The sequence below is a fragment of the Mizuhopecten yessoensis genome, unplaced genomic scaffold (genome assembly GCF_002113885.1).
Source record: "Mizuhopecten yessoensis strain PY_sf001 unplaced genomic scaffold, ASM211388v2 scaffold9101, whole genome shotgun sequence".
In the NCBI taxonomy this organism is placed as follows: domain Eukaryota; kingdom Metazoa; phylum Mollusca; class Bivalvia; order Pectinida; family Pectinidae; genus Mizuhopecten; species Mizuhopecten yessoensis.
In genome coordinates, this window is record NW_018407879.1 from 73,427 (window position 1) to 90,322 (window position 16,896).

General features: G+C 37.4%; 2 protein-coding genes across 5 annotated transcripts in view; one reads left to right on the forward strand and one right to left on the reverse strand.

Moving 5' to 3' along the window:
* The window catches only part of LOC110457317, a 36,336-nt gene that overhangs the window by 4,324 nt on the left and 15,116 nt on the right, over positions 1–16,896 (forward strand). Inside the window, exon 2 of the mRNA XM_021508531.1 lies at positions 7,118–7,862. Coding sequence (XP_021364206.1) covers positions 7,118–7,862 — 745 coding nt within the window. The remainder of the gene's footprint in view (positions 1–7,117; positions 7,863–16,896) is intronic.
* On the reverse strand, positions 9,381–16,826 carry LOC110457319. 4 transcript variants are annotated; one of them, XM_021508534.1, is made up of 7 exons: positions 15,599–16,826; positions 15,076–15,228; positions 14,484–14,568; positions 12,849–13,569; positions 12,398–12,568; positions 11,952–12,045; positions 9,381–11,649 (listed from the first exon to the last, which is right to left on the reverse strand). In XM_021508534.1, exons 1-4 carry the CDS (start codon positions 16,407–16,409, stop codon positions 13,440–13,442), a joined length of 1,179 nt encoding a protein of 392 aa, XP_021364209.1. In that variant the 5' UTR covers positions 16,410–16,826; the 3' UTR covers positions 9,381–11,649; positions 11,952–12,045; positions 12,398–12,568; positions 12,849–13,439. The 4 variants fall into 4 exon arrangements, with proteins under 4 accessions (XP_021364209.1, XP_021364210.1, XP_021364211.1 ...); XM_021508535.1 differs by having other exon boundaries at positions 9,381–10,298; positions 10,731–11,649; positions 12,398–13,569; XM_021508536.1 differs by having other exon boundaries at positions 9,381–10,849; positions 12,398–13,569.

Below are 16,896 nucleotides of genomic sequence, written 5' to 3' on the forward strand. Positions count from 1 at the left end.
CCTTTTACTCTGATTTATCGAGGCCAGTCATGGGACTTTCTTTTGTTTATATTACCCTTTTTCTCCGATTTATCGAGGCCAGTCATGGGACTTTCTTTTGTTTATATTACCCTTTTACTCTGATTTATCGACCCCTTGTAGCTAGGTCTGTGGTGAGCTCATTTCATATATACCCCTTGTAGGTCTATGGTGAGCTCATTGTCACACATATACCCCTTGTCAGTCTGTGGTGAGCTCATTACCTCATATATATCCCTTGTAGGTCTGTGGTGAGCTCCTTATCTCATATATACCCCTTGTAGGTCTGTGGTGAGCTCATTATCTCATATATACCCCTTGTAGGTCTGTGGTGAGCTCATTACCTCATATATACCCCTTGTGGGTCTGTGGTGAGCTCATTACCTCATATATATCCCTTGTAGGTCTGTGGTGAGCTCCTTATCTCATATATACCCCTTGTAGGTCTGTGGTGAGCTCATTATCTCATATATACCCCTTGTAGGTCTGTGGTGAGCTCATTACCTCATATATACCCCTTGTAGGTCTGTGGTGAGCTCATTACCTCATATATACCCCTTGTAGGTCTGTGGTGAGCTCATTACCTCATATATACCCCTTGTAGGTCTGTGGTGAGCTCATTACCTCATATATACCCCTTGTAGGTCTGTGGTGAGCTCATTACCTCATATATACCCCTTGTAGGTCTGTGGTGAGCTCATTACCTCATATATACCCCTTGTAGGTCTGTGGTGAGCTCATTACCTCATATATACCCCTTGTAGGTCTGTGGTGAGCTCATTACCTCATATATACCCCTTGTAGGTCTGTGGTGAGCTCATTACCTCATATATACCCCTTGTAGGTCTGTGGTGAGCTCATTACCTCATATATACCCCTTGTAGGTCTGTGGTGAGCTCATTACCTCATATATACCCCTTGTAGGTCTGTGGTGAGCTCATTACCTCATATATACCCCTTGTAGGTCTGTGGTGAGCTCATTACCTCATATATACCCCTTGTAGGTCTGTGGTGAGCTCATTACCTCATATATACCCCTTGTAGGTCTGTGGTGAGCTCATTACCTCATATATACCCCTTGTAGGTCTGTGGTGAGCTCATTACCTCATATATACCCCTTGTAGGTCTGTGGTGAGCTCATTACCTCATATATACCCCTTGTAGGTCTGTGGTGAGCTCATTACCTCATATATACCCCTTGTAGGTCTGTGGTGAGCTCATTACCTCATATATACCCCTTGTAGGTCTGTGGTGAGCTCATTACCTCATATATACCCCTTGTAGGTCTGTGGTGAGCTCATTACCTCATATATACCCCTTGTAGGTCTGTGGTGAGCTCATTACCTCATATATACCCCTTGTAGGTCTGTGGTGAGCTCATTACCTCATATATACCCCTTGTAGGTCTGTGGTGAGCTCATTACCTCATATATACCCCTTGTAGGTCTGTGGTGAGCTCATTACCTCATATATACCCCTTGTAGGTCTGTGGTGAGCTCATTACCTCATATATACCCCTTGTAGGTCTGTGGTGAGCTCATTACCTCATATATACCCCTTGTAGGTCTGTGGTGAGCTCATTACCTCATATATACCCCTTGTAGGTCTGTGGTGAGCTCATTACCTCATATATACCCCTTGTAGGTCTGTGGTGAGCTCATTACCTCATATATACCCCTTGTAGGTCTGTGGTGAGCTCATTACCTCATATATACCCCTTGTAGGTCTGTGGTGAGCTCATTACCTCATATATACCCCTTGTAGGTCTGTGGTGAGCTCATTACCTCATATATACCCCTTGTAGGTCTGTGGTGAGCTCATTACCTCATATATACCCCTTGTAGGTCTGTGGTGAGCTCATTACCTCATATATACCCCTTGTAGGTCTGTGGTGAGCTCATTACCTCATATATACCCCTTGTAGGTCTGTGGTGAGCTCATTACCTCATATATACCCCTTGTAGGTCTGTGGTGAGCTCATTACCTCATATATACCCCTTGTAGGTCTGTGGTGAGCTCATTACCTCATATATACCCCTTGTAGGTCTGTGGTGAGCTCATTACCTCATATATACCCCTTGTAGGTCTGTGGTGAGCTCATTACCTCATATATACCCCTTGTAGGTCTGTGGTGAGCTCATTACCTCATATATACCCCTTGTAGGTCTGTGGTGAGCTCATTACCTCATATATACCCCTTGTAGGTCTGTGGTGAGCTCATTACCTCATATATACCCCTTGTAGGTCTGTGGTGAGCTCATTACCTCATATATACCCCTTGTAGGTCTGTGGTGAGCTCATTACCTCATATATACCCCTTGTAGGTCTGTGGTGAGCTCATTACCTCATATATACCCCTTGTAGGTCTGTGGTGAGCTCATTACCTCATATATACCCCTTGTAGGTCTGTGGTGAGCTCATTACCTCATATATACCCCTTGTAGGTCTGTGGTGAGCTCATTACCTCATATATACCCCTTGTAGGTCTGTGGTGAGCTCATTACCTCATATATACCCCTTGTAGGTCTGTGGTGAGCTCATTACCTCATATATACCCCTTGTAGGTCTGTGGTGAGCTCATTACCTCATATATACCCCTTGTAGGTCTGTGGTGAGCTCATTACCTCATATATACCCCTTGTAGGTCTGTGGTGAGCTCATTACCTCATATATACCCCTTGTAGGTCTGTGGTGAGCTCATTACCTCATATATACCCCTTGTAGGTCTGTGGTGAGCTCATTACCTCATATATACCCCTTGTAGGTCTGTGGTGAGCTCATTACCTCATATATACCCCTTGTAGGTCTGTGGTGAGCTCATTACCTCATATATACCCCTTGTAGGTCTGTGGTGAGCTCATTACCTCATATATACCCCTTGTAGGTCTGTGGTGAGCTCATTACCTCATATATACCCCTTGTAGGTCTGTGGTGAGCTCATTACCTCATATATACCCCTTGTAGGTCTGTGGTGAGCTCATTACCTCATATATACCCCTTGTAGGTCTGTGGTGAGCTCATTACCTCATATATACCCCTTGTAGGTCTGTGGTGAGCTCATTACCTCATATATACCCCTTGTAGGTCTGTGGTGAGCTCATTACCTCATATATACCCCTTGTAGGTCTGTGGTGAGCTCATTACCTCATATATACCCCTTGTAGGTCTGTGGTGAGCTCATTACCTCATATATACCCCTTGTAGGTCTGTGGTGAGCTCATTACCTCATATATACCCCTTGTAGGTCTGTGGTGAGCTCATTACCTCATATATACCCCTTGTAGGTCTGTGGTGAGCTCATTACCTCATATATACCCCTTGTAGGTCTGTGGTGAGCTCATTACCTCATATATACCCCTTGTAGGTCTGTGGTGAGCTCATTACCTCATATATACCCCTTGTAGGTCTGTGGTGAGCTCATTACCTCATATATACCCCTTGTAGGTCTGTGGTGAGCTCATTACCTCATATATACCCCTTGTAGGTCTGTGGTGAGCTCATTACCTCATATATACCCCTTGTAGGTCTGTGGTGAGCTCATTACCTCATATATACCCCTTGTAGGTCTGTGGTGAGCTCCTTATCTCATATATATCCCTTGTAGGTCTGTGGTGAGCTCCTTATCTCATATATATCCCTTGTAGGTCTGTGGTGAGCTCCTTATCTCATATATATCCCTTGTAGGTCTGTGGTGAGCTCCTTATCTCATATATATCCCTTGTAGGTCTGTGGTGAGCTCCTTATCTCATATATATCCCTTGTAGGTCTGTGGTGAGCTCCTTATCTCATATATATCCCTTGTAGGTCTGTGGTGAGCTCCTTATCTCATATATATCCCTTGTAGGTCTGTGGTGAGCTCCTTATCTCATATATATCCCTTGTAGGTCTGTGGTGAGCTCCTTATCTCATATATATCCCTTGTAGGTCTGTGGTGAGCTCCTTATCTCATATATATCCCTTGTAGGTCTGTGGTGAGCTCCTTATCTCATATATATCCCTTGTAGGTCTGTGGTGAGCTCCTTATCTCATATATACCCCTTGTAGGTCTGTGGTGAGCTCCTTATCTCATATATATATCTTGTAGGTCTGTGGTGAGCTCATTATCTCTTATTTACCCTTTGTAGGTATGTGGTGAGCTCATTATCTCATGAAGTCATCATGGATGGTGATTCTTTCCAAAATCACATAGCATGCTTTTAATATGCAAGAAATCCTTCAGGTCAGCAATTTTGAATTGCAGAAATTGTGTGTTTGCAACAAAATTACCTCACAATTAGAAAATGGGAGTATATAGTCAGTGTGATTATTAGCCGTGATTTTCATCGAAAACAGGAAGAAAGGAGGTCTAACAAAATCTCTGGTGGTAGAAACTGATAAAAAAAACAGCAGCTATGCATGCACCCTGGAATTAATGTTGTGACAATAAAAAATAAAAAATGAAGTAATGTTTATCTTAAGTGTACAACAGTAAAACATTAGTAATAAATGGAGAATTGACAATGTTATGATTTCTTGAATACATAACAGGCCAGGGAGTAAGTTGGAGTCCTAATGACTCAATCATGTTGAGAAAGATAAGGAAGTATTTATTGACCATACAGTATAAATAGCAGTTGTGCTGCTGTGGTTGTTAGGGGAACAGCTGTTAGAGCCAGTTGATCAGATACTTTCCTCTAGCGTACTAGGCAAATTTATAGCTTTCTTTGATACTTCATTTCTCCCAAAATTTCCTTTTCGGATGGTGAGCACAATTTTAAAACAATATTTATCAAAAAGGACTAGAATGTCGGTGTTCCTCAGCATTTTTGGAAGAAGCACTGTTTTATACTTTTTTTTCAATCAAAGGAATAACAGCAGCATGTGATCTTTGTTAATACTACGAATATGTTGATTTTTTTTTTTTATTGGAGCATCGATTAAAAACTATATCAGCATAGAATTGTACATTCTATGCTGCTAAAACAGTCCTGGGAGAACACTGGATTAGTTATACAGAAATCTATGGATTCACAGGTCATCAAAACAGTACAGATCCATCTTGTATGTCAGATTGACAGGAATTTGTCTTATTATTGATCCTTATCTTTTATACTGTAACAGTTGCTGAACAGTGTAACAGTTGCTGAACAGTGTAGGGTTCATCACAGCAGTCTGTGGCATGTTAGATAATTCTACAGTGGGAACTGTAATGTCTTACATGACATATGATGTCACAATAGTTTCAGCATCACAGTAGTATTATTGATTTCTACCAATCAGAGAGGTCATTATCATGATATGAANCCCTTGTAGGTCTGTGGTGAGCTCCTTATCTCATATATATCCCTTGTAGGTCTGTGGTGAGCTCCTTATCTCATATATATCCCTTGTAGGTCTGTGGTGAGCTCCTTATCTCATATATATCCCTTGTAGGTCTGTGGTGAGCTCCTTATCTCATATATATCCCTTGTAGGTCTGTGGTGAGCTCCTTATCTCATATATATCCCTTGTAGGTCTGTGGTGAGCTCCTTATCTCATATATATCCCTTGTAGGTCTGTGGTGAGCTCCTTATCTCATATATATCCCTTGTAGGTCTGTGGTGAGCTCCTTATCTCATATATATCCCTTGTAGGTCTGTGGTGAGCTCCTTATCTCATATATATCCCTTGTAGGTCTGTGGTGAGCTCCTTATCTCATATATATCCCTTGTAGGTCTGTGGTGAGCTCCTTATCTCATATATATCCCTTGTAGGTCTGTGGTGAGCTCCTTATCTCATATATACCCCTTGTAGGTCTGTGGTGAGCTCCTTATCTCATATATATATCTTGTAGGTCTGTGGTGAGCTCATTATCTCTTATTTACCCTTTGTAGGTATGTGGTGAGCTCATTATCTCATGAAGTCATCATGGATGGTGATTCTTTCCAAAATCACATAGCATGCTTTTAATATGCAAGAAATCCTTCAGGTCAGCAATTTTGAATTGCAGAAATTGTGTGTTTGCAACAAAATTACCTCACAATTAGAAAATGGGAGTATATAGTCAGTGTGATTATTAGCCGTGATTTTCATCGAAAACAGGAAGAAAGGAGGTCTAACAAAATCTCTGGTGGTAGAAACTGATAAAAAAAACAGCAGCTATGCATGCACCCTGGAATTAATGTTGTGACAATAAAAAATAAAAAATGAAGTAATGTTTATCTTAAGTGTACAACAGTAAAACATTAGTAATAAATGGAGAATTGACAATGTTATGATTTCTTGAATACATAACAGGCCAGGGAGTAAGTTGGAGTCCTAATGACTCAATCATGTTGAGAAAGATAAGGAAGTATTTATTGACCATACAGTATAAATAGCAGTTGTGCTGCTGTGGTTGTTAGGGGAACAGCTGTTAGAGCCAGTTGATCAGATACTTTCCTCTAGCGTACTAGGCAAATTTATAGCTTTCTTTGATACTTCATTTCTCCCAAAATTTCCTTTTCGGATGGTGAGCACAATTTTAAAACAATATTTATCAAAAAGGACTAGAATGTCGGTGTTCCTCAGCATTTTTGGAAGAAGCACTGTTTTATACTTTTTTTTCAATCAAAGGAATAACAGCAGCATGTGATCTTTGTTAATACTACGAATATGTTGATTTTTTTTTTTTATTGGAGCATCGATTAAAAACTATATCAGCATAGAATTGTACATTCTATGCTGCTAAAACAGTCCTGGGAGAACACTGGATTAGTTATACAGAAATCTATGGATTCACAGGTCATCAAAACAGTACAGATCCATCTTGTATGTCAGATTGACAGGAATTTGTCTTATTATTGATCCTTATCTTTTATACTGTAACAGTTGCTGAACAGTGTAACAGTTGCTGAACAGTGTAGGGTTCATCACAGCAGTCTGTGGCATGTTAGATAATTCTACAGTGGGAACTGTAATGTCTTACATGACATATGATGTCACAATAGTTTCAGCATCACAGTAGTATTATTGATTTCTACCAATCAGAGAGGTCATTATCATGATATGAAAACTTGGGATCCAAATTAATTAGGGTAGACCTTGTTTATTCTAATTGATTTTGTTTTAATTTTGTTTCATTTATTGCTTTGTATTACAGACCAATTTGGCAGCTACAGCCAGCTCCTCATCAGAGTCTAGAAAATCAGCCAAAAGGGCTTTAATGCACAACAGAACCTGGTGCAACATTCGCCAGGAGAAACAAAACTTGAAGCAACGTCCAGGTAGCGCTACTGAACGGGTATCCACACCCACGGTAGACGATGATTCTGACGACTTGCCTGACCTGGACACTAACGAGGAGTGCATCTATGTTCAGGTGTACGAGGAGGAAATAAACGATGACAGCGACTGCATGATTGTGGAAGACTCGTATCAAGTTGTGTCTGGCTGTACAGGTATTACAAAAAACAAAGGCTCTGTACCAGAAAAAACAGTAAAAAATGAGTATAAAAAATTGGCAGTCACCTCTACAGACACTAAACATAAATCAGAGAAAACCAGTTATACTGTTCAGAGTGACAGTGATCGAGGAATTGATTTTGAAAAAACTATGGAATCAAAGACAGGCAAAGCATTGGATTCATCCAAAACCAGTTCTGGTGAAACAGATTCTCCAGAACCGAGTGATAAGGAAACTGATAGCAGTAAAAATGGTAGGAAGAAACTTCCTATTTTGTCATTGGAAGGACGCGCCAAGCTGGCAAACATTCTAAAGACAGTGAATCCCAGGAACCTTCAGAAGTCCAAGAGTGTGGAGGAGTCGAGCAAAGGGCAGAGTGCTACAGGACATTCATCGAAAAGCAAAGAAAAATGGCCCTTCACTATCGAAAGACATTTCTCAGGTAACTACCAGTTTGGCCATTGTTATGCACCAGTTGTGTCACGTCATCAACTGAACTTAATTTCTTTACAAAATTGAAAGCCATTACAAAGGTCAAATATGAGAATAACTACCATAATGTCAATATATAGATACATTTTTTACAGTGAAAACATATAGTTACACACAGATTTTATATATAGAGAGCAAGGAAAATCCTGGAATTTGAGAAAAGTGGGCTATTTCAGCAATTTTTAGTCAATATCAAAATTAAGATTGGTCTTTCTATGTAATATTCAAATTAAATTGGAACATGGAGCCCTGGGTCAATTTTTTGAGGGGCAATGGCCCCATGCATGGCCCCCTCCAGTACATACGTATTACCCCTGAGACAGAGTTATTAACTATACACTAGATTCCATTCTTTTATAATGAATCGAAATTTCAAGCGAATTTTATGCAGTTTTATCAACCATGTAGTAAAAATCATCAGAATATATGACTTTCAATACATTTTTTATATTGAAAACATATATTTACACACAGATTTTAATGATGAACCAATTATATCGATAATGGAATTTGTAATAAATAATCGGAATTGGAAATCAAAGGGCAGACTGATCAATTTTCGATTAGAATCGATCATCAGCCTATCCCTGAATCGGAATGCATTTAATAGTACTTAGATGTTGATATGTACTGCATATGCACTGAATCTAAAGTGCCATGAATGATCCTTTTACATTATACATGTATTTAATTACAGGCAACCGATACTTTTAGTTTAGATTGTCAAATTTACAGATGTGAAAAACATGCTAAACTGAAATATTGATTGGTTCTTTGAATACTACACGAATTAATGTCCCCTTAAATATATTTATCCAAACGTTCATTTAAAAGATTAAAATAAACAATATGTTTAACGTGTGTTTTTAAGATTTCAACTGTCTGTACACCATCACTCATGATTTACCAGTGATCAAGACCTTGTATTATATATATCCTCCCAATTATCATTTGTATTGACAGTGATGTGTTCAGCTGATCTATCTATCATTTCGCATTGACGTAAGTGTTGAGAGCTCAATTTCGGGAAAGCTACAATTGTTTTGTCGTTTTTACAGGAATACCTCCAGTTCCCCCCCTCCTCCTTTGCTAAGTGGTCCTGTACACATGTGTCCATGCTGTTATAGCTATTATATATCTACTCTGATCAGACACTGATTGTCCATGCCATTTAAAGGAAATGATGCTAGAAGATAACAGTTTAACAGGAAGTATTTACTTCAGTACACGCTGGATACTCGTAACTGATGTACATCAGGTTATGCTGCTGGGCACTATTGTGGTGGCCATGGTATAACAATCGTATTGAATGGGAATGTTATAAAAACAATATTGTGAATAAAGCTAAGATTGTTCTATGTTATAGAACTTTCTATTGTTCCCTATATCGGAGAAAATCCTAAAATTCTGGAGTATTACGTGGGCTATTTTCAGCAATTTTTAGTTAATATCAAAAGTAAGAGGGCCCCCCATTGAAAATGACACTGGAATTCCAGTGGAATTCCACTGAATTCCAGTGAGATTCCACTGGAATTAAATATTTCAGTGGAATACCACTGGAATTCCAGAGAAGTAAAAAAAGTTCCAGTGGAATTCCAGTGAAGCAAAATACACAAGCAGAATTCCAATGGAAAAAAATCACTGGAATTATATTTCCACTGGAATATTCCAATGGAACTATAACTCCTCTGACAATCCATGCAGAGGTGATGAGAACTGAAATACATTTTGCATGAAGTGGTAATGACTAGAAAAAATGGAACAATACATCAGTTTAACAATTTTTAATTAGATATATTACCCTTTACAAAGACAATTGTAGGCTATTAATGTACACGAGTTTACACAGAATATGACTATGTTAAGTCAGTTATGTTCAAGTGTATTTGGTGGAACACTTATGAATGCGAGATTTGGTGTTATTTGGACCAAGATGCACTTCTTTCCTAGTCTACTGCAATGAACTAATACAGTGTCTCCATAGTCAACTAGTTAAAAAACATGAATGCAGAGTGATTTTTCAGCATGCTCCTCTAACACGGGCATGGTAATGGCATTTTTCAAATCCTGACTCAGCTTAAAAGGGACAGTTTGACATTTTTGTATGACTGCATAATTCTGTTGATTGACTTGAACAAATGTCAAAATAACACCTATTCTGGTTTCATTTCCATCAGTGAAGCAGGCAACATAATCACGTCTAGTTTTTGCATGTTGGGAATCCTTTGAATGGAAGATTAAATTGCGATGGAATCTTAATCTCCCAAAAGTTTTTGCTTGATGATGTTTCATGGCATCGGTCAAATACTGGTAATGATGACTAGTTTCCTTCATAACTGTGCTCCTTCCCAAACTTTCCGTGTCATTTTCAAAAATAATTTCTTCTCTACAAAAGAAAATAATGTCAACAACTGAACCTTATATAAAGACAGCATTTATATTTATATTCTATCTTTGTTTTTGTCAAGAGTATGCTTTAAACCCTTGACTTTATGTCACAGTTTGGCACCAGAGGTTGCCCCCAATTTGATCAGGGTCCATGTTTTTATAGTTGTTAGTGATGCTACATACTTAACTACTGTCACATATAGTTACAATTATTCGCCATTCATCTGAAGATTGTTGTAAAAACATGAAAGTACTTGTGAATATATTATTAATATATGCATGATCCGGTTATGTTGGAACTTTTTATTGACCAATATATTTTTCTATACTCGAGACTTTTAACAATTCACTTTTTTTTTTTTTGTATAATATTTTGCACCATATCTGTAATAAAAGTTTAAAAAATATACAGTATCAAATAAAATCTTACTGAATAAATTTTGACCCAAGCTTTCGGAACAACTGCTGAGTGCTAGGGTCAACACCATCATCAGTAAACTTTTTTACAATACTTGTTAGCTGTTTTGACATCCCAACAGCAAAGCTTATCTAAAAAAATAAAAAAAATGCTTATCAAATATGTAGGAGGAGTCATATAAAATCCCTAAACACTTTTAGACAATATATACCTTATTTGAATTAGCATTTGTGAGGATTTTGGGAATAATTCATTATGGAGAATATGCACCGACCTCAGGTTCATTTTTAAAGGGAAAAGCATGAAAATTGAAAAAAGTCTTTGAATCTTGTCTAAAAGATACAATAATGTCTTCCCCCTTTCCATCTAAAGCGGACTGTCCCGTTTTTCTTTTGCTGTAATGAAGATCATGTGGTGATATATGCATGTCATGATGTGTTTTGTATGTTACATCAGGTGATTTATGGTTGTCTTCATGCCATTGCCCCATATCCATTCTTGTTCATGATTTTCAAATAATTGTAACTACTGTATTACATGCAGATTTAATCCCCATTCATTTGCAAATATACAACATCCATCAGTGCACAACATTCTTTTTGTAAGTCAGTGGCATAGGAGAGATTCTTTTGCTGGTAATTGTGTTGAAATGGAACAATAAGCTTGTTCATTTAACAAAATAGGGACACCTAGGAGTAGAGTATAAGCACATTTCGAATTGTGACGCACATACCATATATCATTGGAAACAGCATGCAGAAGTCTTGCAAGAGTTTTTCAGCATCATTAACTTGGTCAGCCTTCAACTCATCACTTGTCAATGTGACAATACCAGTAACTAGTAACAGGTAATGCACATAGGCAGCAGGGCTTAAGATCCCATGTAAAACAGGCACAGAAAAGTGCACCAACCATTCCCGACATTCAGACGCTGATTTTTTTTAGAGCTGTTCATTCCCCCCCCCCCGAAAAAAGTAAATTAATCAATAGACAATAGTACATCTAGATCATGATTGCTTCAATTTACCCTGATCTTCATTTTTAATATTTTATACAAAACTTAGTGTTGAATCGTTTTAGAATAGAGACAAGCAAAGCAACAGGCTACTTTTATTCCCTAAAGTCAAAAAGTAGTTTCGCAAAGTTCTGTGAAATAAAATCTGACTATTCATTCATTCATCAGTTTAAGTAACATGAACACTATAAATATCTGCTTAACACTACATGTATTACCTTTCCAGTGTTTGTGGTCTGTAAGAGTTCTTTGGCGACGAGACACAAAGTCTGGAATTTTTATGGCAAGAAATCGTTTATCCAACAGTGCCATCTACAAATATGTTATAAAAGTATTATAGATGCTTGAAAATATGAGTCTATGTCAATTCTTTGCTTTTATCCTTCGCTTGCATTTAGTCGATATGTGTCTTATGAGTATAAAATTTAGAGACAACTCCTATCATTTTATGTATAAATAGGTGATGTCTTCATACAAATTTCCCCATATGCGTTTTTTCTTCTTAAAACATTGCATCCAGTTCTCACTCTGACAGTATGAAAGCGATAATGCGAAATAGATATGTGACATGATTGTTAAAGAATCGAACTAATCCCTAAGCAAAACAGATAATCCAGTTAGTATTACTTTGTTAAAACAACACACCACATCAGTTTCTGCATACCTTGTTGCCTATATAGTAGTCTTTATCTTTATATTTGCTGTCAAACCAAAAAGTCATTAACATCTTCACAACACCCAGAAGTATTGCATGCATCCAATCAACAACAAATAGTTCAGGAAGTTTCACATAGGACAGCATCATTGGGGCACAGACACCTTTTATACCACGAACCTATATATGTTAAAAAAACACATCTGATGTCAATAATTTAACTTCTCAATAGTAGGATCAGTCATGTCATTTACCAATAGGAACAAAATTGCCTTCAATTTTTTCCCATTCCTAAGCGCCTCCCCATATATGCCAATGTGCAACTATAGTTCTGAATAGCCCTTTGGCCTGTACAATTTGAATTGTTTCAGGAGAGTAACATTTAGCAAATAGATTCCAAAAGGTCTTATTCCATCATGTTCATAAATAAAATATCAATAGCGCATATAATTACACTCACTGCAACTCCTTGTTCAGAAGCTGTTCTGGCATCTTGGATCCAAGATTGGTGTGATCTAATGTCAGATTGCTGGTTAAATGGAAAACATCTCACCATACGATTGCCTTGTCTATTTTCCCCTTTATCTGTACACATAGTACAACTGAAGGCTCCATTAAATTGCTTTACATTGGCTACCAATGCTTTAGCAGGAAGGTCTACTGATGCTATTAGCAGATAGCCTTTTACATGCATGGTACCAATTGTTGTCTGTACCACTAATCCTAAAAAAACATAAGTCACATTGTCTACAGGTGCATGTTTTAGTTATAAAGTCATGAAAGTATGTAGAAGTTGTTCATTTCAAAATTGTCGAGCCAAGTTACTTTTTTAACATACTGTTATATGATACATTAAGTATTATGTCAAATCTTAAAAATATCGTAAGTCTTAGTTTGTAATTAGTATTCAGTCTTCAAAATTAGCACAGGCCCGGCAGGCCTGTGAAAATCAATTTTGTGCTGAAGTTTAAAAAAAATGTTAAGTATATCATTAATATTGGACCCTGTATAAAATTCTGAATCTGTATTTTTTAACTGGTCTTTAATTTTGTCATTCAAAAATGTTACCTTTTTCTTGCATCAAATGTAAAGTTTTCATCAGTGGTGTTAAGTATGTCAGCATGTTTGGTTTCTCCACTTGGCAGTGCAAATAACAGGGAATAAGGTATTTCCTGGAGAACCTGAATATAGCATATGGCAACAAGAAAGAACATCAAAATTAGGAATGTAATCATCACCCATAAAATACATGTAGGGTGTCGATATTATCACAAATAAATAATCACAGTTACAGTATATAAATATGACATTCATTAGCAGGTGACAATGAATATTGTCAACCCGAGAAAACCATTGTCACCCGAGGCGTCGCGCATGTGATATTTTTCACTGTCTCATGGCAATATCATCCGCGCCCCTTAAAATCAATGTATTTTCGGAAGGTGACAGAGATTTTTGTTAAATTTTCTCCCAACCAATCAAATATCTAGAAATTCACTTGAGGTGTAACAATATAAATTATGTCAGAGATTTATACACATCAAGGTTTAATTATACATGTAAGGCAAAAAAAAATATAGTCTGTTTAGGGTTGCATTGGCAAAAAAACTAGGGTAGTGGTTGTTTTTTTTGTTTGTTTTTTTTTATATATTTTTGTTCATGTCATTATGACCCTACTATTGTTTGAAAAACAAAGAATTACATTAACAAGGTTCATTTGGAGGCAAATTGTTCTCCATATGATGACATTTAGCGCCAACACGGAGCTGGAAGCCATTTTGACATTCAGGCAAGGAACCTTCTAAAATTCGAAATTAGCAGGTTCGAAAAAAACAACAAAAAAACACCAGTAATTTTATGTGAAATAGATTGTACAGTATATATTTCGAGCCCGGATCCAAGATTTGATGTAAGGGTGGGTGGGGTGGGAGGAATGGACTAAAATAGGCTTAAAAAGAAAAAAAATGTTGAGGGTGGAGGGGTTCTCCACACCCTGGATCAGCGACTGTTTTTTTTGTATATAAATTGTGACTTCACATTAGAACAACTGCAACAATTTAAATTCTGAAAGGTTTTATAACTATCTTCATCTTACCGAAGTTTGACGGGGAGCTCATTTATCGCAATATACACTGGCCACAAACTTCCTTTCTTAGAAGATGTAAAAAGTGCAACTCCATCTGAAAATTAATATAAAAGAAATCTTTCAATTAATTAACATGTAATTTTGGGAAGAAATATTTAATTTGCTGTTTGCTAGCAAATGTATACATAGTGTTGTGGGACAAGGTAAATACTAATACGTACATTATAAATCATGCTCCGTTGTAGTTCATGTGGTTAGCTCTCAATTTCTTTTTGTTTTGCATTCAGTTAGCTGGTGATGTCTTCATGCCATTGACCCATATCCATTCTTTTTCATATCATATATGAAGAATGTTTTTATTTGCCATGAAAGAAGTGGTATTAAGCATATCTTATATTGTGATGCCATATGTTTTGTCAACGCTGCTGCATGCAACAAAGCACCGTTTTTTATCAGACAGTCTGTACAGGACGGTTCAATTCATACAGATTTTAATAAAAGTTAAATAAAGAAATGGAATTTGGGAGTGGCGGAAAGGAATCTACAAGTAAGGGAGCTATATATATATCATCAATTTGGAATGAGACATCAAATACTATACCTGTGTTCATTGTGAATGTAATATTTATGTCTGCTGTACTGATCTGACGAGCTCCAATAACTTCTTTGTATCTGCTTCCTGCTGTTACAACATTCAGATTTTGTTGTTGGTCTACATCTTTCTCTTTGGTCACTAATTTCAAAAAGTTGTCATCTAAAATAGACAAAAAATATATTTATGTACATAATACATAGTCTTGTCCCCAACTTATTACATGCTATGCTACATTGTGTTTTTAATGGCTGCTTGCTGAGATGAAAAAATACAAGAAAGGAACATGTATGTTGCCTGGTAAGCTGATATAAGTTACATGTATATAGTTTATCTGATATAAATTCAGACCAGATGGCGTAATTCAAATGGGGTTTCAACCTGGCACGCCCTCTAAACAAACTTGTTTTGCTTATTTTTNCCGCCCCATTTTCAACATCAAATCTTGGATCCACACACATGAATGACTAGAGATTAAAGTTGTAAATATCAAAAGTTTTATGAAAAAGTTGAATATATATGTGAACTGTACCTTTGAACATCTGTTTTAGCTGCTCAATGAAATTCAAATCACAGAATTCCAAAGTTCTGCTTTCTTCTCTTTGGCACAGGTCATTTTTACATGGGTTCCCATCTTCCAATAAACCTTGACATCTTTCACAGAAGTAATGTGTTGAATGCTCTTGAAAGTTGATGCCAGTTTTCAAGAGGTCCTTTACTTTGTAAACAGAGGTGGTAAACGATGTTGATGGTGGTAACAGGTCTGCTATTATTTCAAGCAATTCTGTAAAGCCCTCTCGACACAACCCACGCTTAGTTACAAAGAGCATAACCATGGAATATGCACTAAATTTGGTATGTTTGCATCCTTCATACAATGGTGGATTAGTATTCTCCTGTTCAGCTTCCCATGTATTCTCTTGTTGGCCTGTTGAGAGAGATTCGTTATCCGACTCGAGCTCTGAATCACTGGAAGAAGAAGAACTTGAAAGATATGAGAGATCTTCTTGAGCTTCATCTGTATCAGTGGTATCAGAAAAGGAGTTGATTCTTTCATCGTGAATTAAATTTGCATCGTTTTCCGTTCCTTCATCAAGAACTAAGCTTGCGCTGTTTTCCGTTTGTTTGCCGTCAGCATCGGCAACGAATTTCCAATTTTCATAACTGATATTTGATGATCCGCGTTTTTCGGGAGCCACTTTGTGGTATCTAGCTCTTTTAGTTGAAATGCCATGAAAAATGGCACTTTTGTATGTTCGTTTTTTCACCGGGGTGAGCAGCAGATGTCCGCGGTCATCCGTTGAACTGTCCGAGTCGGTTGACGTTGAACTACAACTTTCCATTGTTTCTGCTTTACTTACATATACTTGCACGATGTCATATCTTCACTAAGATTTAAAAAATCCTAATGAAATCACAAGATCGGCATCACATCATCTCGTACTTGTGAATGAATGTTCTGTGTCGGAGTCCGGTTTGAATAATATGCAGATTATATGACGAAACGAATCATTCTTATGATCTGCATTAGCGCAGAAATATTTTAAGTTGATGTAGGCCTATATTCCGTATATTTTTTTTATTAATGTTTAAATAATTAAGTGTCTTGTTAAGTTTACAAAATTAATTGCAAAGTGACTACATTTGACGAGCGAATAGACAAACAATTACCCAATTCGTTTTTTTTTCATTTTCAACAAAACAGAACTTGAGAACGAGGCGCGCGCGTTATCATATTACAAAAGCGCCGTTTTTTAAGCTAGAAGAAAATTAATATGTCGGGAATTGGACTTTTTGGGGTAATCGACTGGGATGATGGATTCTCCAATG